General features: G+C 40.9%; 1 protein-coding gene across 2 annotated transcripts in view; it reads left to right on the top strand.

Annotated features, from left to right (window-relative positions):
- LOC311234887 (uncharacterized protein) overlaps positions 1 to 27,762 on the top strand; it is a 98,259-nt gene that overhangs the window by 20,928 nt on the left and 49,569 nt on the right. For both annotated transcript variants that reach the window (XM_084322149.1, XM_084322148.1), the window contains exons 7-10: positions 4,657 to 4,860; positions 8,614 to 8,748; positions 11,362 to 11,556; positions 26,480 to 26,698. In XM_084322149.1, the coding sequence (XP_084178275.1) occupies positions 4,657 to 4,860; positions 8,614 to 8,748; positions 11,362 to 11,556; positions 26,480 to 26,698 (753 nt within the window). The remainder of the gene's footprint in view (positions 1 to 4,656; positions 4,861 to 8,613; positions 8,749 to 11,361; positions 11,557 to 26,479; positions 26,699 to 27,762) is intronic.

Genomic DNA, 27,762 nt, shown 5'->3' with positions numbered 1-27,762 from the left:
GCTGGGTTACTTTCCTCCAGTATATTTGTCCCCCGGCCCCACCCAATGGCCCCATGCACACACACACACACACACACACACACTGAAGTAAAAAAAAAAAACTTTTTTTAAACTTCGATTTTTTTTTAAATGTTCGAAGCTTGTGCCATCGAACGAAGCTTCGAAGTATTTAAGACAGCCCTACCCGCCAGCAGCGATATTTAAATCAGATAAATGAGTCTCTCTATTTTCAGGATTCAATTCCACTCATGGTCCCTGGAGCAAAGTAAAATGAGCACAGGAAAACACATTTCATTGAAAATAATTTCAAGATAAAATAACAGAATATTTATTTGGCAAAGTAAAAAATGCACACAGGCTATGATAATATTTAAAAACTAACTTGTGCCTGGCTCTAACACTGGAGATAGACTGTGTGGCACAGCGCTCTAACACTGGAGATAGACTGTGTGGCACAGCGCTCGAACACAGTGTGGAGATGGCACAGCGCTCTAACACAGTGTGGAGATAGACTGTGTGGCACAGCGCTCTAACACAGTGTGGAGATGGCACAGCGCTCTAACACAGTGTGGAGATGGACTGTGGCACAGCGCTCTAACACAGTGTGGAGATGGACTGTGGCACAGCGCTCTAACACAGTGTGGAGATGGACTGTGGCACAGCGCTCTAACACAGTGTGGAGATGGACGTTGTGGCACAGCGCTCTGACACAGTGTGGAGACAGTCTGTCAACGTGAGACTAGTGAGCGTCTGGAGGTCCATTTGTAGATAATTCTCTTAGGTCATCTCGAGCTTTAGCGGCCAAACCAGCAGCTGATGCTGTGGATAGAGAGCTAGTCCTAGTCTTCATTCATAGAGCTAGTCCTAGTCTTCATTCATAGAGCTAGTCCTAGTCTTCATTCATAGAGCTAGTCCTAGTCTTCATTCATAGAGCTAGTCTTCATTCATAGAGCTAGTCCTAGTCTTCATTCATAGAGCTAGTTAGGGCTGTACCGAATAGTTCGAAGCTTCGTTCATAATGTTGACGTTCGAATTCTAAATCAACATTCAAATTTGTATTAAATATTAGGCTACACTAATATTATAGTAAGAGCCTGCAGAATAATGAAAGACCCTCACCACCCCAACAACAGCCTGTTCAAGCTGCTGCGGTCAGGCAAACGCCTGCGCACACCAGCAACTAGGACCGAGAGACTTCGGCTCAGCTTCTTCCCCCAGGCCATCAGAGTCTTGAACACTGAACTCTCCACACACAAGCACACATGAGCACACACACAACACACACACTGTACACGCTCACACACTAGCAGTCACTTTAACATGAACACACATACTAACTGCACACGCTCACACTCATGGTCACTTTACACAATGAAAGGTCACTTTAAAAACAAGAACGGGAGTGGTTCTTGTATAGTAAACAGATGGATAGCAAGCTAGCATAAGGACACATAGTATAACTGTAGATTGTATAGTATAGCATTGTATAGTAGTGTACATAAGACCCAGTGCCTCATCCGTAGCTAACAGTGTATTGCACTATCGCAGGACCATAGCATGTCTTAGGCTTTGTGTCCACCGGGGATGTTTTTTTTTCAAGGCGGACCGCTTTGAAAAGCAAAAATATGCATGCTCAGTGTTTTCTCGCGTCTCCGCCACTTGCTCGATGTTGATTGGTCGGTCGAAAAAAGTTACCTTGATGAGCGGCGCTCCTCTCCAAAAGTTGAACTAGTTTCAACTTTAGGCGCTGGGAGCGCTCCGCCCAAAAACGCTAGCCGCCGAGAGCGCTAAAACGCGAGGCGCGGCGCTGGGAAAAGGAGCGCGCCTGTCGTGTCTGTAGCATAGAAATTAATGACAGAAAGGAGCTGACAACTCATAAAACGTCCCCGGTCGACACGGGCCCTTACCATGCTTTTTGTAAACTTCATGTACATATACCTGATGTCTTTATTCTTATTACTTGTATTATTGCACAAATGTCTTATTCTCATCCTATTGGATTCTTATTATTGTATTATGGCATTATTGTATTATTGCACAATCGTTGCGCGCAAGACCCCCCGCATTTCACTGTATACTTGTATGCCGTGACAAATAAAACTCTTGACTTGACTTGACTAGTATATGACTCGTCATAAAAATATAAATAAAACATTTATCATAAATGATGTAGCCTATCTGCATCCGCTTGGCACTCGGCGCTCCATCAAGATGTCACCATCACTTTCGTACCAACCGTGCCCTTATTGGATTATTTATGTTGACTAAACTGATGAGTTATATTCATTAAAGAAAGTTGATTTAATAAAAAAAGATACTCATTTGATCAGATTAATCACTTTATTCAAATTGAGGATTTAGTTTGAGGATATTTATATAAAAAAGAAAAATGTGATTATGTCATAAAATATGACGACAGACATTCAAAGCTTCATTTGAATACTTCAATAGAAGCTTCGAATGTTAAAAAATGACATTTCGTACAGCCCTAAAGCTAGTCATAGTCTTCATTGATTGGGGTGGGATACTTTAGAATAAATAATGCTATTGCCCACTTGCATTTGACAAAAGTTGACGAACCATATTTGCAACGGAAATATACACATTCAGTAGCCATTTTAAATTAAACTATTTATGTTTTCATCTGCTTTTAAATTCGTTTTGACTTCGTAATTAAATGAAGTTTTTCTAAGCCGTGTGGTAAAATTAGAATGTGAAATGAGTGGGTTGTTATCATCACACACTTTAAGAGCCACTGCTATAGACCGCTTTAGTCTCCAGCAGGGACAGTCTTGATGAAACCACCTGGCATCCAGACTGGTCCTGTGCTTTTCCCTGTGGAAAGACCGTGCAGTGACAGTCTAGGTGTGTGAGGGCTTCAAACAGCAGGGATCCTAACCAGCTCTGACTTGGAGACGATACAATATCACCTGTTCGCTTTGTTAAGAGTTTTGTCTGGCATTGGTGAAAAAGACCAGATAAGATATTCCTTTATTGATCCCCTTGGGGGAATTCTGGCGTCATAGCAGCATGGGGGGGGGAGGGGAGGTACAGACGCGGGCAGCGTGAACATTTAAGGCAACCAACTTGTGTTCAGCTTTTCTCTGATTGGCCACGACCCCCCGCCCCCTTTTGCCGCGAGCGCGGCAGAGGTCCCTGCGAGCGGCAGAGGTCCCAAATGAAATGAATGAAATGCGGAGCTGTAATCTTTGTCCGAATCGAATCACGCGAATACACAACTCATTTATCAAAACAACTACGCGATTCACTCGTCACTGTACATCAGTGGAGGCTGCTGACTGATTAACTAGAAACTGTACATTGTAACGTTATATAATGTATAATGTTATTTCGCGTTTGTAACGTCATAAAACAACTACCAGATTCACGCGTCCCTGTACATCAGTGGAGGCTGCTGACTGATTAACTAGAAACTGTACACTGTAACGTTATTTCGCGTTTTTAACGTCATAAACCAACTACCAGATTCACTCGTCACTGTACATCAGTGGAGGCTGCTGACTGATTAACTAGAAACTGCACATTGAGGGGGTTTGAATCACGCTACATCAGTGGAGGCTGCTGACCAGATTATTATTATATTATATATTAAATTATATTTTTTAAACATCCCCAACGCTGCAACACCCCCATTCCTCCCAGGTGTCAGGCGTCAGGCTCCTCATTCGCTTCTTCATTTTGGGGACCATGTTCAAATATCGCACTTCTGAAGTATAAACTATACTGCTGTGACGATTTTGAATATCTTAACATGTATTTACGCCCTTCCTCTACGCGAGGCCACAGATGGGTTTTATGTAACGCAAGGACAATGAATTAATTTTCTTCTATTTACAAATAATTGTTGATTATTACTGTATTGTTTGTCTTGTTTCATGGGCTGCCAAAATGTTATATTTTGCACCAGGGAACTTGAAGGTTCATGCACAACATGTGTGTAACCTCAACCCTGTATTGCAAAATTAAGTGATATACAATTTTTTTTTCAGGACAACTTGGCCTATCAATCTATATGCTACAGTTATGTCATATATATGAATGTATAAATGTAATATCTCAGGCGTGCCAAAAGCTTGCACGTTGGCGGCAGGGTCCATCTTGAATTAGTTAGTTATGGCGTTAAGCAACCGCGCGAACACTGCTGATATGGCATTAACCAACAACACAACGGCGTAACGAGCACCTCTGGCATTAACCAACAACACAACGAGCACCTCTCAGAGCACCTGGGGGAGCCTCATGCGCATGCGCGGCCGACGGGTCACTCTCTGCCGCGGGCGGCGCAACAACACACAGCGGCAGGGCGCGGATAAGGGCGTGTGCTAGCGCGGCCAATCAGAGAAACGCTGAACGAAAAGCTGAACACAAGTTGGTTTCCTTAAATGTTCACGCGTATGGGCAGGGTAAACGTAGAAAGACATACGTAAATATAGGCAAGAAAACTTGATCTGAATATAAAAATACGAGAAAAATAAACTGTGCAAACAATATAATGAATTCCTTAACCTCATTAATAGTTGTCTATTAAGATTGAATATTAGTCATATATAGCATGGGTTGATTGTTGGGATTGAACGTTTGCATTTAAGGTTTTTAGGTGGAAGGATTAGCTGAATGTTTTTTTTTCTTCTGTAGCATCCTGGTCAGGTCAGCGTCGACTTCTGTCCCCTGAAGAAGGTTCTGCCCTACGATAAGAGGGACTGCACCGTCACCCTGCTGAAGAACGACCATGTGATGCTCAATCTCCTCATAGACTTGGTGTCGGAGCACAGGAGAGCCACAAACATCAGGCCCAGAGTTCCAACCACCTTCACCTTCACCAAGGAGATCAGGCTGAAGGTACGGCTTGGGTTTGTGTTGTGATTATTATTCAAAACCACCTTCACCAAGGAGACCAGGGCCCTGTTCCTCGTACCGGACTAACTGAGTTAGCCGGATAATTTTCAGGATAACTTGACATAAGTTAGACTTTTCGGTTCCCCGACGCGCGTTTGTCTAAATCACTATGGCAACAGATCAAAAAGTTTGAACCTGCTCCAGCGCAGAGTTTAGTTCAGTTAGCTGGATAAACTGGCCACGCCCTCGCAAAAAATGCCAGCTCCCTTCCTCACAGATCCCATTATACCATTCTGAATTATGTTTTATGCTTCGTTTTTCTAGAGGGGGCTTTTGAAATGTAAAATAATAGACCTAAAATGCTGATAATAAATCATATTCAGCCTATGGATTTACTTTGTCCTAAATAATGCACGTCATCTATACGGCGCTTGCGAGTCGCGACACACTATGTGGTTATTTTAATAACTGAGCATTGCAAATGTGAATCCCGCGGGGATATTTATCCCATCGGGCGTTTGGCTCTGATTCGTTTCATATTCTCCGCTGTGGATGTATTTGCTTAACGGAGTGCCCGGATTGTGTTTCATTCAAGCATAAATTGAAGTGTCTTTATGCGTGGATTGTGGATGTGAATTACGACTAATCTGTGGATTGTTGAATTGTATCACTGTCACTCACACGTTATTGTCATATTGTAACTGGGATTAAAATGTCTGACGAAATGCGCTGTTTGACTGATTTGATGACGTGGACGTGACTTGAGAAAAGTGAATGAGCAATTGCAAGCCTTTGACGTTTTGATGAAGGAATTTGAGAAAATGCATTTATCTGTTCAAGCACTGATGATGAACAAGAGGGTGTCGCTGGTATAAACCAAAGGTTAATCAATTCAATGCATGTATGGATGATGTCCGAAACAGATTAAAACCTGATTTAATAGTGAAGCTGTATAGCCTCCAAGCCTCTCTGACACGTTATTTCGGGGGTCGCGCCTTGAAAACTTTGGGAACCATGTATTTATATAGTACATGATACCTAAGCGCATACAGTACAGATATCCTCATAAGTATATATTAATTCGTATCAATTAGATACTCTTTGGGCTTGTTTTTATCTACTTATTCTGAAAGAGTTGAACTAATTATTTTCACTAGCAAGATCTCATTCGATTATTCATTCCATTAAGCCTACTGCCAATAGGCACATTTAAAGAAATATAATCTGATTGATTGGGGTAATGAGGGACTTAAAATGAGCCTATAGATATGCATTTAACTTGTCTGCAAGGCTATTGAGCCATACTGTATTGTACCCATTCTGCGATCTGTTAATAAAGTTTTCAATCAATGCCGTTAGAAAATCAGGATTTCTGCGATCGACACCTGCTGTCTTTTCAGGTGAGGCGGCCGCGCGCAATTATCCTGAGTATCAAGTCTGGTTCGAATTAACAAGAGTGAATCGGCGTTCGAGGAACAGGGAAAGCCTGGTTTCAAACATCGGGTTAATTGAATCTGGCTAATGGGACTTTTGATTGACTTAGTTGAACCAGGTACGGGGAATAGGGCCCAGGCTGAAGGTACGGCTTGGGTTTGTGTGTTGTGATTATTATTCAAAAGTAAGCATTTAAAGGAGCTATATGCAAGATTTTCAATAATTTGCAATGAGGATCATGTACACTCATACAAATAACTGTCTTAACAAATGTCTAACATAAAACTAACTTCACCATGGTAAACATACCTTTTAAGATAAGATAAGATATTCCTTTATTGATCCCCTTGGGGAAATTCAGGCATCATAACAGCATGGGGGAGGGGAGGTACAGGTAGTAAAAACAAGCAGTGTAAACAATATAACAATTCAATATAATTAACTAACTAACTAACTGAAATATACAGTATTCACATAAGGTGCAGTATGCATAAGGTAGTATTATTTAGGGGTGGGAATCGCCAGAGACCTCACGATACGATACTATCGCGATACTTGCGTCACGATACGATAGTATCGCGATACTAAATATATCGCGATACGCTGAGTATGTATCACGTATCCGTACCGAACCGAACCGTTTCAGTGTGTACCGTACCGAATGGCTGTGTAGTGTACCGAACGAATACAACAGTATGTTAACCACTAACGACCGCCCACCGGGGGCTGTTTTTTTCACAATCTAATATAATTATTATTTCTTTTATTTCTTTTATTTTTTTACAAGTCTATTATTAATTTCAATATAGAATATTCATTGACAAGTACAATTAGTTACTGCACACTACATCACCCCTGAGTGGAACATGGAAAGCCAAACTTCCCCCCACTGTACCGAAAACCCGTACCGAACCGTGACTTCAAAACCGAGGTACGTACCGTACCGTGGTTTTTGTGTACCGTTACACCCCTAACACACAGTCACTTAGACACATATTAATAGAAGTAGAATCACAAAAAAAATAAGTAAAAAGTAATAAATGGGGATAAGAAGTAGAGGGAGGTGGGAGCTGCTACGAAAGGCTGCCACTCACCTCAGCGCCACACACACGATGCGTTTTATTACCTGCTTTAGTGTACAGTCTAGCCCTTTTGTGGAAATGCATCCCATAATGTCTCCTTGTTATTTTTTACGGCCTGTTAATAAATCGCAATATATCGCAATATTAATATCGCAATACTCAGCATATCTCAATACATTTTGAATCGCAATACTATCGTATCGTGACTTAAGTATCGTGATAATATCGTATATGGCCTCTGGTGATTCCCACCCCTAGACGGTATGGTGTTTTTTAATTTCTTTTACTACTTTTAATACCGCTACAAGGCTATTTTTATTTTATTTAACTATACTATATCGTGGTTCGTGGATGATGGTATAGTAAAAATCTATACCTTTGCATGGTTCCATGACTGTATACATGTACCTTCATATTCAGTATACATGTATCTTCATATTCAGTATACAGGTAGCTTCATATTCAGTATGCAGGTAGCTTCATATTCAGTATACAGGTAGCTTCATATTCAGTATACATGTACCTTCATATTCAGTATACATGTATCTTCATATTCAGTATACAGGTAGCTTCATATTCAGTATGCAGGTAGCTTCATATTCAGTATACAGGTAGCTTCATATTCAGTATACATGTATCTTCATATTCAGTATACAGGTAGCTTCATATTCAGTATGCAGGTAGCTTCATATTCAGTATACAGGTAGCTTCATATTCAGTATACAGGTAGCTTCATATTCAGTATGCAGGTAGCTTCATATTCAGTATACAGGTAGCTTCATATTCAGTATACAGGTAGCTTCATATTCAGTATACAGGTAGCTTCGTATTCAGTATACAGGTAGCTTCGTATTCAGTATATAGGTAGCTTCGTATTCAGTATACAGGTAGCTTCGTATTCAGTATACAGGTAGCTTCGTATTCAGTATACAGGTAGCTTCGTATTCAGTATACAGGTAGCTTCGTATTCAGTATACAGGTAGCTTCATATTCGGTATACAGGTAGCTTCGTATTCGGTATACAAGTAGCTTCGTATTCAGTATACCTCCCAGCCGTAGATCTATTCACATGCTTTCTTGAATAGTTTGATCTGTAGATGGATGATCTGCTATTTGGAACCAACTGTAAATGGGAAGATAGTTATCCGTTTCATGCCAGTGTTTACTAACATTAGCAACAGTGTGATTTAAGAAACTAGACGGTCCCTCTGAGAGTTTGACTTGTGCTTCTTTGTACCAGGGTGTCATCGCGAGCTTGAGCGGAAAGAAAGGCACCATCAAATCCGAGGAGCACCTGCTGCCTTTTGAAGTCGTAGAGAACCTCGGCGATGGAGACTTCAGTCTGGATGAAGAGGTGGAGTTCACCATTTTAGAGGTGAGCATGCTGTGCTGTTTCTTAAAACCCCTTATGCTGAGGGCACATTTAGAAAATCGATATATCGAAACTTTGTGACTAGGGATGCACGATATTGATTTTGACACCGATACGATAACTTTATGCTCCTCAAGCCGATAACCGATATCAATAACCGATATTTATTGTATTTTCTTTTTAAATGTATATATATATATTTTTTTTTGGTCACATTTTTTAGTATTTATTTTTTAGTATTTATAAGCTCCGACGTCATCGGTACTGCTATCGGTACTCGAGAAATTATGGAGTTTTTTTTTGAGGAATTTAAACGTCGCAAACTAATCTTGTTGGCCGTTTTCTATATCTCTCTTGCCTCTGTGTCTCTGCCTGCGCGAGGAGCGGGCTGTGCTCACACACACACTCACTCACACACACACACACACACACACACACACACACACACACTGGTGCTGCCGAGTACAGACGGCTCTGCTCTCATCATGGCGGACAGAACGAAACGTTCAAATGTCTGGGTCTATTTTACTAAAGTCGATGCTGACAACGCTCGTTGCCACAAGTGCAACAAGACATTTGCCAGTAATGTATAAGCACTGGTACTTGTCAATGTGGCTGGCGGGGAGCTAACGTTATTAGCCTGAGCTCCGAGTAGAATAATGGCCGACAATCCGGAGGTAAATAAACGAACGAGAGCTTCTGATTGGTGGTAAGAAGAGGTGGGTGCAAGCGGTGGGACGTAATTGGCAGATTGACTGTCTGCCTCCGAATGTAACGCGACTACGTCACAGCCAAGAAAGGGAGCGCTAGATTTGTGAAAAACTCCCTGTTCCTAAACCACACGCTGTCAGTCGTACCACAGTACTGGCAAAACGGGAGGAGGCTATAATAAAAACAAGCGCCCTTCATCCAAATCCACCCACACCGGATTTCTTTTAACCAAAAAATGTATTATATATTATCGGAGCCATCAATAACGTTATCGGGTTTATCGGGATGACGTCATAATTGCTGATATCATCGTGCATCCCTATTTGTGACCACGTTTCATGTTTATTTCGAGGAAATAATTTATCGCGATAGTTATCGTTATCGTTTTATCGCCCAGCCCTAAATGATATAATGTTAATAATTGTGTTATGTTAATTATATAATGTTAATGGTTATGATATGTTCAGGGATTAAAGGACTCCATCCTATGACAGATTTTCTGTCAATTGGCTACCTGGTATAATATGATTTGTAGAGGCATACAATCTATTTTGATGTCGGTATTAGGTAGCCTATATAAATTATATATAATAGCATAGCCTACATATAGGCCTCTATTGACTACAACTATGCGACTAACTTGCGCATAACGCATGGCACAGACACGGAGCCCTGCGAAGCCTGCATACAGTAAACTAACTTGATCGTTAATCTTAACAGTAATGCTGTATACAGTTATGCTGTGGCTGAGACGGATCAGAATTAATGAAGCTGCTTGTTCAAGTCATAAGCTTGTTCAGTTGTCACAATGTAAATAAAAACGTGCACTGAAAAGTATGTAGATGGTTCATTATTTGTATGACAGTCAACCCTTGCATCAGTTTTTTATTTAATGAATTGAAAACGGCATTGATATTACGTAAAAGCAAACTGCCAATAGAAAAGATGTTCAAAATAATCTAGTTCCCTTAAAACGCTAACGCTATTAAATAATAAATATACAGTGGAGGTTAAAATAAGAATATGACTTGGCCTGAAAAAAACTTCAGTCGGGAGATTTTTTTGATGCTCTGATCGCCAGTAACGGCATTCGTTTTGAACAACACACACGCTGATCAGCTGGATCGATATGAAATCATTGTAGGATCAAGGTGGAATTGACGTCAGATAGTCCTTACCTTTGATCGGGGTTAATCCAAAAAGAATATTCCAATTGTCTGATTGCGATTTCCAGTATTGATGTCCATCTGGTCCCCGACATGAAGTGGCACAAGATATGCCTCAAATGTGCTGAACGCGTTTCGAAGTGATCGGATGAACCGCTAGACATGGCTTGCTCTAAATTCTTCACCCGGAGGAAATTAGATGTGACACACAGTGTGAAATAAGGTTTCAAAGGGTGGGCGATACTGCCACCTAGCAGGATGCGGCCGGTATTGCACTCTAGCGATCTCAGAATGATTTCCTATGGTAACACAGAGGTCCCTGAACCTGTAATGAATAAAAAAAATCTAATAAAAGAGAAAATTATCTAAAAACTAGTTTACTCGCTCAACGCATGGTGGCCAAAAACGAGTTAACTCGTTACCTCAATGTGTTAATGGTTGTGTTATGTTAACGATGTAATGGTTGTGTTATGTTAATGATATACTGTTCATGGTTGTGTTATGTTAATTATATAATGTTAACTATTGTTATGTTTAATGCGATAATGATAATTATTGCGTTATGTTACTGATATAATGTTAATGATTGTGTTATGTTCATGATATAATGTTAATGATTGTGTTATGTTAATGGTATAATGTTAATGATTGTGTTATGTTAATGATATAATGTTAATAATAATGACATGATAATGTTAATAGTTGTGTTAATGATATAATGTCAATGGTTCTTGTGCAGACACGGGAGGGGAAGAAGGCCGGCCGAATATTACGAGAGAATGATCCTATAACTCAGGTCGCATTCCTTCCAACACATGTGGACGACATTGTGGACGACATTATGGAGCCAATGTTGGATGTCATTGGGCCAAATATGAAACTGGACACAGAGCTGTACGAAGGACACGTCAGTCAGACCATCATTGAGCCAACGGTGAGGAGAATAATGAACCATTATTAAGAGTAAAATAAGCAGGTTCAGAATGTTGTGCATAGGTATATTAAAGTTACAAGTTACTTTCTAACACCATTTTTCTGTTTTGAAAATCTCAATCTTAACACTTTCCGTGCCGGAGCTCGGTGCCCCGGAACTAATCTATGTTTAAAATTATGGCTATGTGTCTAATCTGCCCGTCGCTTATCAATGACTCGTTTGCAGTCAACATTGTCGAAACGGATTGTTTTTTTATCGGTTCATTTTCGTTTTATAGCATTTTGAAAAGCCCTCGTTTTCAAGGAAAATATAAAGATTCCGCGATAAAATACATTTACTGGAATATTCTAGAATACACAAACGTTGTAATTTTTCGGCCTATTTATGAATAGTTTTCAAATAAACGCTTGATTATCGATAGTATATGTGTACGTATGCACGGCACGCTATAGACGCGAGCTGAAAAATCGATTATCTTATTTCCTCATCAGCGATCACAGCCACATCACACATAGGGGACACGCTGTTATCTCAGCGAATACAGCTCTGATTACCCCAAGACTGGTAACATAGACTCCTTACCTTTAGATCAGATGTTCTCCAAAAAGATTATTCCAATTCCTGATCGCCATTCCAAATATCGATCACGCTTATTGATTGATTATTGGCTGCTGTAAATATATATTCCAGGCTGATTTCCGTCCCGCGATCAGATCCCTCTTGAGCAGACTGCTCGCCAGCACAAGGAGCCAGTTGGTTCCACCTCTACAGATCCCAGGTCAGTCTAAGCGACTGACTTGCAGTTACACAGGGATAGACGATAGGGGGCGCTTTTTTCCAATCTGAGCTCCTGTAGGGGCTGGTGTACCAACGGGAGACTCGGTTGATGAAATATCAATTCAGATCGCGAATAAAAAAATAAAACGATAATCATCGTCGGCACTCAGTGGGGGGGGGGCTAATAAAACGAGATATGACGTCGCTGGCACTCAATGTGTTAACATGGACACATTGACTCAGTGTACTGTGAGCAGGTTTCCTTGACCAGCGTAGCAGCAGTGAACAGAGATCCTAAAATCTCACAGCGAGCCTCTCGCTACTAACCAATCAAAAGAAGCTCTAAGGAAATTTAGTTGGAATATGCGCTTTTCATGGTTGACTCAACGTCCTCATCCAGCACAGTCCAGCAATGAGGACCATGTAGTCTAAACGCAAAATGTTGTGCTTATTCCAATGAAATTCCCCTTTTGAGCTTCTCGGTTTGGTGAGAAGGGGAGCCTTGCAGTGGAACCTAGGAATGGAATATCTCTGCACTGCTGTGACACTGGTTAACCTCTTAAGCCCTAGCCATATTTTCTAAAAGTACATGGGATATTGCTCCACTTTTACAAGGTCCATTTGCATGTTCTTGGTACATCTAGGGACATCTATGGACCTCAGGGAATGTATTCCCAGTGTCAGAAATATTGTTTCCGTTACTATGCTTGAGTACCCGTACTTTTCGCACTATAAGCCGCACCTGACTATAAGCCGCAGCAGCTAAATTGAATGATGTGTACATATATAAGCCGCACTGGACTATAAGCCGCAGGTGTTTTAATGTTTAATTACCATATGTAATTAGCATTGGGACACAATACTGTCGGACAAATAACAAGAATTAACTCATTTACAAGTTGTATTAAGTTTAGCAAATAAGGGAACAGATAAATAACATTTCAATGCAGTCAAAAAAGCAATATTTAGATTTTTACATTTTCGGGTTTGTTCACGTCGAGTCACATATAAGCCGCACCGTTATATAAGCCGCAGGATCGAAAAATGGGGGGAAAAGCCACGGCTTATAGTCCGAAAAGTACGGTAAATCAAAATAATAATTATTATTTTCTAGATGTTCACAGAAAGGTAAATAAAAACAATATACATTGTATTTTATGGCAATAACGTTCAGGTTCTTTCGACCCGTGATATATAATCATGAAAATAACTTCAAACATTTATTTTTCACGTCAGATGGCTGCAGCTTTGACAGCAGCTGGTGTGAGCTGGGTAGTGTAGTTTTATGAAATTGACGTCCATCGAAAGCCCTGGATCCCCTCTTTCTTAGGACTACACCAATTTCATGACGTCATTTCCTCACGTCTAAATCATCCGGTTTCCGATGCAATGTGCAGAGATTTTTATAAGCTCATATTTAGCTAATAACACTTCATCATTGGTAAACAAATATAGTGCTGAAAATATACACTTTGACTGCTGTTTTGATATGGTTAGGGTCTTTACTATTGGCTACATTTGAAAAAGAAACGCAACATCACTTAACCTCTTAAGCCCGACGGGTACGGTACCGATCCCAAAATGACATCACGTCATAAATCAATCTCTCCAGACTGTATCAATATAAGTAGCGTTTTTTCCCCCAAATGTATCCAACAGTAAACATTCTAACCATGTCACAAAAGCAGTCATAGTGTATATTTTCAGCAATATGTTTGTTTACCAATGAGTTTAGGAATTGTATTCAATAGATCGCGAATTTCGACCGGAAATAAATCCGAGCGGCCATATTGCTGTAGTCATTATGATGAAGGAAAGACTGGACTTTTTTTTTCTTTTTTTTGTTTCATTATTACATGAATTTTTTTTGAACATTTACAGTTGTCGATATTGTACATTTTCCATCTTTTTTCTTTTTTACCCTCCTTTCCCCTCCCCCTCCCTCATTCCCACCCCATCCCTCCCACACCGAGGTTGTTGACAAACACATCTGCAAAATATACAAACACACAGCATAGATGCTGCTGGGAAAGAAAAACAAAAAAACAAAAAACAACAACAATATCAATCAGACCCATCTGCATTGTGCACAAATATTCAGATACAAAGAGATAAAGAAAGAAATAAAAACACAAAAAACCTCTCTAGCACGGATGTGGCTGTGGAAGAAAGTCAACAATAATATTATTTCACTCTTTCCCCCACCCCTACTTATAGTGTTGTGGTAATTCTTGAGTAGTTTGATCTTCTGCAGCTGTGTCCCTCTCCCTCCCCCAGTTACCCACCCACCCCCCCGGGGTCTCATTCACACCCATACATACCAGGACAGGGAAGGGGGGGGGGAATTAGAAAATAGGAATAAAATAATAATAAAAGATATGCAAGTGCAGTTAGAGGTGTAAAGCTCTATCCTTTCTAAGTCTCTTCATTGATAGTCAGGGTATCGATGTGTTGCAGAAATGGTTGCCAGGTCACATGGAATGTTTCAAGGGAGCCCTTTAGGGAAAATCTGATTCGCTCAAGCCTAATGCAATGTAGTATCTCATGTATCCATCTGTTGTGAGTGGGTGGGGAAGGGTGTATCCACTTAAAGAGAATAAGTCTCCTAGCGAGGAGGGTAGTGAACGCCACAACTCGTTTTGCAGCCCTAGATGCGATCGAAGGGGTATTCGGGATAACGAAAAAGGCAGTGAGTGGATCAGGGTCTAATTTCACACCCAGGACCTTACTCAGTGTGTCAAATATTGCAGTCCAAAACTCTGAGTTTGGGGCACGTCCAAAACATGTGCATATAATCGGCTGGAGATTGTTTACAGCTATTACACACATCTGTTCTATCCGGGTATATCTTTGCTAACCTCGCATTGGTGTAATGAACCCTATGCAGGATCCTACACTGCAGCAAACTGTGTCTTGCACATATAGAGGAGGTGTGTACAAGGTCTAATATATGATCCCATTGTTCATCTGTAATGATAATTCCCAGATCTTCGTCCCATTTGGCTTTTAGGGAGTCTAAGCAAGTTGGGTTCATCCAAAATATCTTATCATATATAATTGAGACGAGCCCTTTCCGCCCGGTATCGAGCGATAGGAGAGGGTCAGTCCTAGAGTCTGGAGGACGCCCAGGGAATTGTGGGAATTGGTTCTGAGAAAAATTTCTGATCTGAAAAAAACGGAAAAGGTGGGAGTTTGGAAGACCAAATTCTTTTGATAATTCTGCAAACGAGGAGAACACACCTCCGGAGTAGAGGTCATTAATGGTTAGCAAACCTTTGTTCGCCCAGCTTCTGAATACAGGATCAGAACAGGACGGTAGGAATAGGTGATTTCAAGAGATTGGAGCTAGCCCCGACGGAGCGTGTAGGTCAAATTGTTTCCTAAACTGATTCCAGATTTTCAAAGTATCCGTTACGATTTGGTTCCGAGCCACCTGTTTAATAGGGATTGAAATGGGTAGTTGGGATGTTGCCACAGACCAGAGTGAGTACTTTGAAGAGGAGACTTCCATCCGAGCCCATTGGGGTTGGTCTTCTTCCTCCCTCTTGGTCCTCCAGTAAAGGAGTTTGTTTATATTACATGGCATGCCCAGTAGTAATGGCGAAGATTAGGCAAAGCCAAAACCCCCTTCTGATTTGGGAAGTTGCATGATCGTCCTATTAATACGTGCTCTTTTGTTACCCCACAGGAATGAACCTATAAGTTGATCAATCGAAGTGAAAAAGGCTTTATTAATAAATATTGGTATATGCTGAAAAGCGTATAAAAATCGGGGTAAGACCACCATCTTTATCAGTTTAACCCTTCCCAAAAGTGAGAGGGGGAGAGAGGACCATCTCGTCAGATCTAACTTAAAGCGATCCAGCAGAGGACGGAAATTTTTTGCGAAGAGCTCCGTCTGTGATTTGGCCATAAAAATCCCTAGATATGTGAATCCTTCCGTGGCCCTTTTAAAGGGGAAAAGCGATTGAGGAAGCCGTTCCGCAGATGCATTAACGGGTAAATATTCACTTTTCTGGAGATTAAGTTTGTACTCGGAGAGCTGTCTATGCTGTTCTAGAATATCCAGGATAACAGGGATGGATGATGACGGATTGGAGACATAAAGTAGGAGATCATCGGCATACAATGAGAGTTTATGAACCAGGCCGAACCTCTCAATCTCCTCAAATCTGTCCTCACTGCGAAGCCATATGGCTAAAGGTTCTGCGGCGAGTGTGTAGAGCAAGGGAGAAAGCGGGCATCCTTGACGGGTGCCACGATAAAGCGCAAACTGGCCCGACTTGGTACCATTCACATTAACCGAGGCCACCGGGGATGAGTGCATGCTTACCAACTGTCCGTCTGCAACACTACTATCACCAACATCTAAGAAGGGAGATCCCCCCTTGAATGGCCCTTCTAAGGTTTCTCTCCTCCACACCGCCTGTGGAGCTTTTTTCCCTATTGTTAGGTTTTAGTGAGTTTTTCCTTACCTTCGCGTGGGGTATGTCTGGGAGTGCTTGCATTCTTTCATTTATTTGCATTCATCTAAAAAATGTTTGGACCCTATTGTGTTCTTGTTCTGTTCTTGACTTATTGTTATGTTGTCTTCTTGACTTGTTTAAAGAAGACCTGTACGGCCCATGGGGACATTAACGTGTGTTGTCGGGCCCTATAAATAAATTTGATTTGATTTGTATAGGAGTTTTATCCATGAAATAAAACCCGGGCCCAAACTGAATTTCTCAAGTGTATGGAACAGGTATCTCCATTCCACTCTGTCAAACGCTTTCTCAGCATCTAGGGAGAGTACCATTTCTGGTGCGCCAGTCGTGGTTGTGGAAAGGATATTTAACAGCCTTCTGGTGTTAAAGAAGGATTGCCTATCCATGATGAAACCCGTCTGATCCGGGTCTATCAGGAATGGGACCACCTTCTGAAGACGGCATGAAAGGACCTTAGCCAATATTTTACAATCCACATTAAGGACTGTAACTGCTACAAAGGAGAGGGTCTTTACCTTTTTTGAGCAGCAGGGACAATGACGCCTCTGATAGCGTGGGTGGCATTTGGCCCTTTAGAATGGAGTCGTTATATACTCTCAGTAGGAAAGGAGCAACCAACACGGAGTGTGTTTTATAAAATTCTGTAGTATAGCCATCTGGCCCGGGTGATTTACCACTTTGTAAAGATTTGATTGCCTCAGTCACTTCAGAGATGGTTATAGGCGTGCCTAACTCTTCAGCTTCCGCTTTATTCGCTTGAGGGTACTTGAGAGACTTGAGGGGGGGGGAAATGCAAACACTACAAAAATTAAAGGAGAACTTTGGACTAGAAAACAGGGACCACTTCAGATATCTACAGATTAGAGATTACTATAATAAAGAAATAAGAGGGGACAAGGAAGAAGAACAGAATGGAATAATTAGGATGATAGTAAGGGCATACGAAGGAGGGAAAGGAAGGGTAATATCAGCACTGTACCGGGCTATAATGACCAGCAAGGGACACACAACCGATTATATAAGGGAGAAATGGGAGAGAGAACTAGAGATAGGAATAACAGGGAAGGAATGGGGGAACATATGCGAGGTGCAACATTCAACAACAGGATCGAGGATATGGAAAGAGTTTGGATGGAAAAACATAATCAGATTCTTTATAACCCCAGAGCTGAAGGGAAAATATGCACCAACACAAAGAGCATGCTGGAGGATGTGTGGGAAGGAGGGGGCAAATCACACACACATATTCTGGGGATGTCAGAAGCTGAAGGGGTATTGGGAGGAGATAGGGGAGGCAATGATCAGAATATTAGGATCCGGGTTACCACAAACGGGACTGGTGCTTTACTTAGGAGACCTGAGACACGAGGGAATACAAGGGGGGGACAAATATTTAATAAAGATAATGTTGATAGCGGCCAGAAAAGCAATAACAAGACTGTGGTACAAAGAAGACCCACCGACAATGGCACAATGTGTAGGAATAGTGGAGGAGATACAGGATATGGAGAGGATAACACATATGCTGAGGTTACAGGAAGAGAAATTTGGAGAAAGATGGGGAAAGTGGGAGGATTACAAGGGGAACGAAAACGACATCACAGAGGGCGAAGGGTAAAGGAGGAAAGGGGTTCAAGGAGGGTCTCTGAACCCATGTCACACACTTTTGACTTAGTTAGCATTTTCTGATTTTATTTTTTATTTTTTTCGGTATTACAATTGTATTATATTTTTTGTACTTTATTATTTATGTCTGTTTAACAATGTTGTATTATGGGTTCCATTTTTGTGTAAGTGTTTGTCTATAAATGTTAATAAAAATTTAAGTTTAAAAAAGACTTGAGGGGGGTTTGGGCGATCCCAGTCCTGCTGGGAAGATTCCGACGTGTAAAGTTTGGAATAATAGTCAGAGAAAATGTCAGAAATTTCCGTAGGGTCTGTTGTAGTGACACCTAATTGGGATTTTATCCTGGGAATCAGTCTAGAGCAGTGGTCACCAACCTTTTTAAGCCCAAGATAACTTTTTTTTTTTTGGTGAAGGCAAGATCTACCTATTGAAGCGTTGAGAGAAAAAGACAGCCAAGATTGTACTTTAAACTAAACTACTTTTATTTGCCTGTATTCTAATTACATGCAATGCTTTGGTCCAACATTAAAACGTCAAAGTAGAACTATTATGTACTTTCTCAGTCAGTGCTAAGTGCAGTCATCTTATGCAGCATCACTTTTCACATCAAAACAAAAGTAGAACTGTAATGTGAACTTTCTCATATTATTAACATTGACGAACATATTTACAATTAGCATTTTATAAAGTAGAACTGTAATGTGTACTTTCTCAGTCAGTGCTAAGTGCAGTCAGTGCTAAGTGCAGCATCACTTTTCACATCAGAACAAAAGTAGAACTGTAATGTGGACTTTCTCATATTATTAACATTGACAAACATATTTACAATTAGCATTTTATAAAGTAGAACTGTAATGTGTACTTTCTCAGTCGGTGCTAAGTGCAGCATCACTTTTCACATCAAAACAAAAGTAGAACTGTAATGTGTACTTTCTCAATCAGTGCTAAGTGCAGTCAGTGCTAAGTGCAATCAGTGCTAAGTGCAGCATCATTTTCACATCAAAACAAAGGTAGAACTGTATGTGTACTTTCTCAGTCAGTGCTAAGTGCAGCATCACTTTTCACATCAAAACAAAAGTAGAACTGTAATGTGGACTCTCAGGGTAAGATCTAAAAAAAAAAAAAAAAAAAACGTTTTATTTTTAATTTTTAATTTTCATGGAAAGATCTACAGGGACAGTCTCAAAGATCGACCAGTCGATCAAGATCGACGGGTTGGTGACCACTGGTCTAGAGGCACTCGCCACTCGTGCTTGGTACGCAAGTAATTTTCCGGCCTTGTCCCCCTGTTCGAAAAAACGTTGCTTGGTGTGCAGGAGTGGTCTCTCGATCTTACTAGTTGAAAGCAAATCATATTGTGATTGAACCTGGAGTCGTTTTTTATATAGAGCAGGGGTGGGTTTAGACGAGTACTGGATGTCTAATCATTTAATCTCATCTGATATACCCGTTAATTTGGATTGTTCCTGCTTCCCAAAATGAGAGGTAAAGGAGATGGCATGTCTGCGGAGATATGCTTTAAAGGCCTCCCAGAGTATGTCACTGCTAACTTCAGGTGTGTCGTTTATCTCAAAGAAGATTTTTATTTGTGCATGAATAAAATCCTTAAATTCAGGTTCAGATAATAAGTGGGAGTTGAATCTCCAAAATTTAGAGGGTGTTCTACCCTGGGGGAAGTTAATTTCAACGGATGTCGGGGCATGATCGGAAATGACTATACTATGGTACTTGGTAGAGACTACATTATGTAGTAGTTTTTCATCTAGTAAAAAGAAGTCTATCCTCGAATATGTGTGGTGGACATGGGAGAAGAAGGAGAAAAGTTTATCGGTAGGCAATTTTGCTCTCCAAGGGTCTATAAGGCCAAGCTGTTCCATGTGAAATTTTAGGATGTTCGCCGCTTTGGAGATGGTAGTACGTCTATCCGAAGACCTGTCAAGTTCTATGTTTTGGACCTGATTAAAGTCTCCTCCGATAATTATGTGATGATCATTAAGGTTAGGTATCGAGGAAAATAAATTGGATACAAATTTATCATTGTCCCAATTTGGTGCATATATTGAGGCCAAAACCACCGGAATGTTCTGCAGCCTGCCCGACACTATAACATATCGTCCGTCAGGGTCAGTTAAAATGGTGGAAGGCTCGAAGGGTACATCCCTATGTATAATAATTGCAGCTCCCCTGGCTTTTGCAGAGAATTTAGAATGAAAAATGTGTCCCATCCATGCTCTCTTAATACGGGGGATATCTGAGGTGCAGATGTGTGTCTCTTGTAAAAAAACAAAGGTCACCCTTGAGATGCCGTAGGTGGTTAAGTACCTTGATAGCGTATATATTAAGTATATACATACCTGAGTTGAAAAGATGAAACATTGGAAGAGAGGAGAAAGGTAGAGGGGGATAAAGAAAGTGGGGGGGGGTTGACGCACACACATGCACCCACACAACCATACACAAACATACTCACCCGGGGGTACATCCCTTGGTCCCTAAGGGAACAGTAACAGCCTTTGTACCTCTCAGGATACGCTCCTTCCGGTGGAGACTCCATCCTCACTCCTCTTTTCCCCTCTCTCCCGTTCATTTCGAACAGCCTCCAATATGGTTATGGATAAACTTTCAAATTTGTGTTAAAAGAACATTCGAACAACCAAAAAAAAAAAAAGGATGAATAAACTAGAATAAAAATGAAAGATATTTGCAACACAACTCGGGGCTCATCCATTAGAGCATGGACGTAAAAGCGCTACCAATGACTCCCACTAAGGAGTGTGACCCATAAAAAGTTGAGTGAACGAGTATACCGAGGCGCTCCAGTGTGTGTAGGTCAACCTATAATTCAGTGGACCTGGGCAAAGCCCGCTTCCAACCTATAATGGCTCGAAGAGAATGTCTTTAGCCCCTGCTACCATGCCAACTAGGGATATAAAAATTGCAAAACCTTAACAGAGTTGAAAAAGAGGCGCCACTTTCTTCTTCTTTCCCCCCCCCCTTTCTCCTTTTGTCTATAAAAAAATATATACATATATTTAAATAGTAAAATAACAATAATCAAGAGGTCTATGCAGTTACAGGGGTCACACGATTCAGGGATCTCAAAATGTACCTAAAATATGTATAGAAAGGTAATGTGGTTAGTTACATTCGGCAGTGTTAGAGACCTGTACCTTCAGACAGTAAAAAGAAGCGTGTGCAAATTGAGTTGGTTCAGTCATTACCTTGAGTGCTTCCTGAAACATGTATACAAAACCCCCACTACCCAATAGATACTATCCGGTTTGTTTGTATTGAGACCCTCAGATAGTAAGAGGAACATGTGCACCCTGAATATGCTCACCCTGCCTAGAGAGTCGTATGTATATAAATCCATACAAAAAGAAAGGGCAAATTAAGTTAAGAAAAAAAAAGAAAATTATATATATATATAAATAAAAAAAGGGCAATAACAAAAATTACGAAATGGGGAGCAGAAGAAAACGGCATGCAATTATTCACAAGGTCATGGCTATAGCAACCAGATTGGCATAGGGTTCCTTTTGAAGGAGTCACTCCGATTGAAATAACAATATTACCCTTCTGAGGCATAGGTGGCCACTCTATAGTGACTGGGCACTATAATCCAACCAAGGTCTACAAGTTCAGCCACACATTTAATATGTCGTAATCATGTCTATTGCTGTTGGTGTTGGTTTCAGCTGGCCCTGAGGTGTCCGTTAGACATAGGTAAATGGTCTAGTAAATTCAGGCCCAGTCTCTGTACATTCCAATCCGCGCATTGAGTACTCCTGAAGCATACACATAGAACCTTCATTATCCTGTCAAACCGGTCCAGTCTATTTATCTTGCAGCCTCTAAACAGAGGGAACGTCTACAGTTTGAATGAGAGAGAGACGCATGTAAAAGAAGAGCTATTAAAGAATAAAAAAAAAAATGGAATTAGAAATAAGTGTAAATAGAATCTGCGTCGGCTATTTGGGAAGCATAAAGTTCTGTTTCAGAAGCCAGTCCGCTTAATGTCAATAGCATCTCCCCATGAAGTATAAGTGTCAGGTCTAACGCGGTTGACCAGTTTAGCCCAAACGATGTCTATAATTTCAGTCTTGCATTCTACATTCATTGTTCATTGCTGCCGGCGTCAGGTTAGCTTACCCCTAGGTACTCGTTAGGTAGCCGTCCACGCTAGGCTAGCTTGGCCTTAAGGTACGATTCGGCATCGCCAACAGACATGAAGCGTAATCTGTCCCCGCTCTCCTCCGTAATCATCAGTTTGGCCGGGTAATGAAGACTAGGCCTCAGCCCCCGTTTGTAAAGTAGTGCCATCACATCGCGGTACGGTGCTCGCTGTTCCAACACAGCCGGGGTATAATCCTCGTAGAAAGCAATTTGTTGACCGTCGTACTGCATCTCCGCCCTTCTCTTTCTGGCCTCCCGGATCACCCGTTCTTTGGTTTGATAATTATGGAACCTGATGATAACAGGCCTAGGCTTTTAACCCTGCTTCGGTTTAGCTGCTAGCGACCTGTGCGCGCTGTCCAATTCTGGAGGGGTAGGGAGGGTTTCTGCCCCAAAAACCTGGGATAAAAGGGTGGCGAAGAAGGATGTTGGTCTCGGGCCCTCAATCTGTTCTGGTAGTCCAATGATTCAAAGCTTATTACGCCGCCCTCGAGCCTCCAGGTCCTCCGCTTTAGCCTTTAGCATAGCATGGCTAGCCCTCAGATCGGCACATGTAGCCTCCAGCGACGCAATTTTTTCGCTTACAGATTCCGCATTCTCCTCCAGGGACTTGACCCGTTCTCGGCCACGTCCGATTTCATTTGGTCGTGTTTATTTTCCAGAGTGGTAATGGCTTTTCTGAACTCGGTGGTCATAGCCTCTTTGTGGTTTTCAAGCAGGGTGGCTAGCCAGGCCTTGCTAAAAGCGTCATCCGCTTCCTCTTCTTTCTGAACATCGCCCCGTTTTGGTTTTGGAGTCTTGGATGTCATCTTTGCGAAGATAAATATTTAATTAGCTGTATCGATACTTGCATATAAACAATAACTATGAAGGTTTGGAGTCTTAAAACGTAGAATTTAAAAAAACATGAGGGAGAGGGGGAGAACACGTCTTACACCCTGCTCACCATACCGGAAGTCTCCAAGACAGGACTTTCAATGAGCGTTGAAATTTCAAAAAACTACATCTCCTAGGGTTCTCCAGCTTTCTGGAAGGAAATGACTTCCTGATTTTTTTTTATTTCTCTGGATTATATACCACAAAACTGAACGTTATTGGCATAGTTTGGAGCACAGTTTGTTTGTCTCCCTTCTGTGAACATTTAGCAATGGCGGAGCTTTCTCAAAAATAAAAAGCTTCATTCTCTGTTCTTCATGCACGCCTGGTGATACTAAATCCAAATTAAACAATAGATGTGCAACATCGCTATAATAAGGTAATTTATAGACCTCATATTCTATATTCTATAATAATATTTCAAATTGCATGGGTCTGGATGACAGAATTCAGTACTGTATCTACAAAACCTTCTGTTTAATCCTCTTCCCTTTATTCATTTCCTTAGATTTTGTACATGTGATCTCAAGAAGGTACTGAACGAGCTCACTGGCGAGCTTTCATGTCTGGTCATTTTTAGCATGGTGTTATTCACTGTCAAAGATGCAAAGAAAAATCATAATTCATATTCTCTGTTTCATCACAATTGAAGCAAGCCTAGTAATAGACACACTATTTCTGACACTGGGGATACATTCCCTGAGGTCCATAGATGTCCCTAGATACCAAGAACATGCAAATGGCTTTGTAGAAGTGGAGCAATCTTTCATTTACTTAGGTATGTATTTTTAGGCGGATTTTCAGAAAATAGGGCTCGGCTTAACTCATTGAGCGCAACGCCCTTTTCCCATCTTTACTCAATGGCGCCAGCGTTATTGACCATTTTAGCGATGTTTGCAGACCCATCGTGTGTTCTGTATTATAGCTATGGAGACAATAGTATGGCTCATTTGTAGGGATGGGTACCGAATTCGGTACTTTTAAGGGTACCGACCGAAACACGTCGGTAATGCAATTTTTTTTTAAATAAACGACGCTATAGATCCCATGCGATGCCATTTTAATTTTTTTTTATTTCTCTGGATTAATCACAAAACTGAACGTTATTGGCATATATTGGAGCGCAGTTATTGTGTCTACCTTCTGTGAACGTTTAGCAACAATCAGAGTTTAAAAACCGTGGGCGCTCAAGTAGCACACCACGTACTGCGCTGCGTCGCAACACGGCCGTCCCGGGTTTGACTCCCGGACCCGGCGACCTTTGCTGAAGTCTTCCCCCGTCTATCTCCCATTCTTCCTCTCTCTCTCTCTACCGGACTGCCCAGTAGTAAAAAGCCAATAAAAATCGACTAAAAACATATAAAAAAAATAATAAAAACAATTGTTGAAAAACCGATCCAAAATGGAGGGCGTTTTCCGATGCTACGATCATACAAACTCATGTTTTAGGATCGGGGTTCGGTAAAATAGACATAAAATAGACGTTACCTTTGTCAAAAGGTGCACCACCATTATGTTTCTTCACAAAGGCATCGGGGGGGGGGGGGGGGTCTTTTTCAGACGCTGCGATCATACAAACGCATGTTTTAGGATCGGTAAAGTTGACATAAAAAAATTACCTTTGTTTTAGAGGTACTCTATTTCTCACTTCGAGTCCAAGTGTCTTGAATCAGAACAGGATCAATACACAATACGTTAGGTAGCCCTCATCCGTTGTCTTCCTCTACTAAAGTCTGCTCAGGCCAGACTAGACGGAGCCGAATAGGTTTCCTCATCGGTCGATTTGATTATAGTTTTTTTTTTACGTTTTACCAGTAGTGCTGAGTCCAACATAGTCTGGTGGAAACGCACCTTATCGTCCATAATCATCATCCATATACCGTAATTCCTCTAATAGTAACCGGGTCTCAAATACAAGCCGGGTCTCTATTAATGGCCGGGTGCGCTCTTGAGCTAAGCAATTATAAGCCGGCCTCCTAATACAAGCCGGGTTACTAATATACTGAGCTGCATACTGAGCTAGTTACTTGATTTCACTTTGAAAACATTGAAATGACCAGTGACCACCTGTAATTGCACTGTTTACTATTTCATACAGTACTTGGTTTCAATAAATTAACCCAGTACATTTTACTGGGTTCAAACTTGACACAAAATGTTGATTTATTCATTATGATCCGTTTGAAAATTTGAAATATAGGCCTCCCTCTTATACAGGCCTCCTCCTAATACAAGCCTGGTACCCGCTACAGTTGAAACAAATACAAGCCGGGGTTACTATTATTATAGGAATTACGGTAATCCATTTTGTCTTTTTCATAATATCCAATAGTTCGCTCTAGGTGATCGTGTCCTGCTCACAACCTACTAGTTGTTTGGGGGGCTGTCGTTGTTTTGGGGCTGTGGGGCCCATGCATGTTCATAAGGTAGGCGATACTGCCACCTGGCGGGATTCAATCGTCATTGCACGTCACCAAAAAACATGGCTGATTTATTTTGCACATAATCTCACACATCCAAAAACTGAGTTTCTAACACACACACACGCACACACACACACACACTCATTTAGTTAATTACAGCTCCATAAAATGACAGATGGTAGGTGAACAAATAGCAATACCTTGTCTTATAGGGACGTCTACCTTATCATTTAATTTAGCTGTAATTAACGCAACACAAGGATTCAATGTCCCAGATGACATCACTGGTGGCCACATTCAAACTCTCAATAACTGTCAAACTAAATGAATGTGTGTAAACTGAAGAGTTTTTGGATGTGTGAGATTATGTGCAAAATAAATCAGCATTGTGAGTTTATGTGCAAAATAAATCAGCATTGCCTTTTGGTGAACTGGCCATTTTAATGTTTTGGAGCAAAATAAAATAGTATTTCTTATTGTTATTAAAATATTGAATGCTTAGGACATAAGACTTAAGTCTGTATTGAATCCCTGGTTTTGATCTCGTCTTTCTGCAGCCTACTCTGAAGGGATACCCTGGACAAATCTTTGCCTACATTGGCACCGTAAAGACCAACGTGACGTTCGATCACAGGGACTGTGCTATTACCCTGCTGAAGAATGACCAAGTGCTGATCAACCTTCTAGTGGATTTGACGACAAGAAAGAGGAGAGCTGCCAACATTCAGCTCAAAATACCTGTCACCTTCAACTACACCAAGGAGAAGAGGGAGATCGTAAGTTGGTGCTCTAAGACCCAGTCCACATGAGTACGGATATTTAGTAAAACACACATTTTCCTCTACGTTTGGGCCTTTCATCCACACGTAAACTGCATTTTCGGAAATAAAAACTGAGATTTTCGAAGATGCATTTTAAAGTGAAGATCTTTTTTTAAATATCCGTTTCAGTGGATCCGTGTAGCGACGTTAAACGTATCGTCTAGAGCAGTGGTCGGCAACCCGCAGTCTGGAGCCGCATGCGGCTCTTCAGCCACTCTGCAGTGGCTTCCTGTAGGTTTGAATAATAATATGGAAATAAATAACGGCAATTTTTTATACAATTTTATAAATTAAAGTCTTTAATATTTCATCAACTAAAATATGTCACACCCCGCGCCTCTCCCTGCCATCTGCAGGTGGCTAATCTTGAGTTTCGCACCCCCCAGTAAGTTAACCATGGATAAATCTCAAAAAAAGAAAACTAGAGTGTTTAATTCAGTGTGGACAGATTTGCTTCCACTACTAATGATGCAGGCTTGATATGTAGCGAGAAATAAGTGGACAACAAAAAAACGTCACTCGCCACTTAAGGGGAGACACTGCAGGTGAATAGGGTAAAAAGATTAACTAATAGATATCACAATGAAACTTCCCCAGTTGATTACTTATATTAAGACAAGACTTTTTTGTATTACAAGTTTTCTGAAATTGTATGTTTAAATATGCAAATGAGGCATGATCTACTTAAATATGCACACATTTGCATATAATTCCAGGACAGAAATCTGAACATTGGATAAAGCCATTTTCAAAATTATAGTTTCATTTTGTTGACATATTAGAGCCAAAGGTTATTACAGAGGGGATTTTGGATATCTCTTTTTATCACTCCATAAATCAGAAAATACTCCATTCAGTCCATTTTTATGGTAAAATTCCATATTTCGCCATGTTTTTAGGAATAAAATGTGATATAAATCAGGGTATGAATGCGATATCAACAAACCCTTCTGTAAATACCTTCAGAACATAGATATGAATAGAACTGGAAGGTTTGGTGTATGTGAGTGCTACTGAAG

This window comes from Notolepis coatsorum (assembly GCF_963971535.1).
Source record: "Notolepis coatsorum genome assembly, chromosome: 9".
NCBI lineage: Eukaryota > Metazoa > Chordata > Actinopteri > Aulopiformes > Paralepididae > Notolepis > Notolepis coatsorum.
Note: the sequence above shows the minus strand (reverse complement) of the source record. Positions and strands in the feature narration are given on the sequence as shown.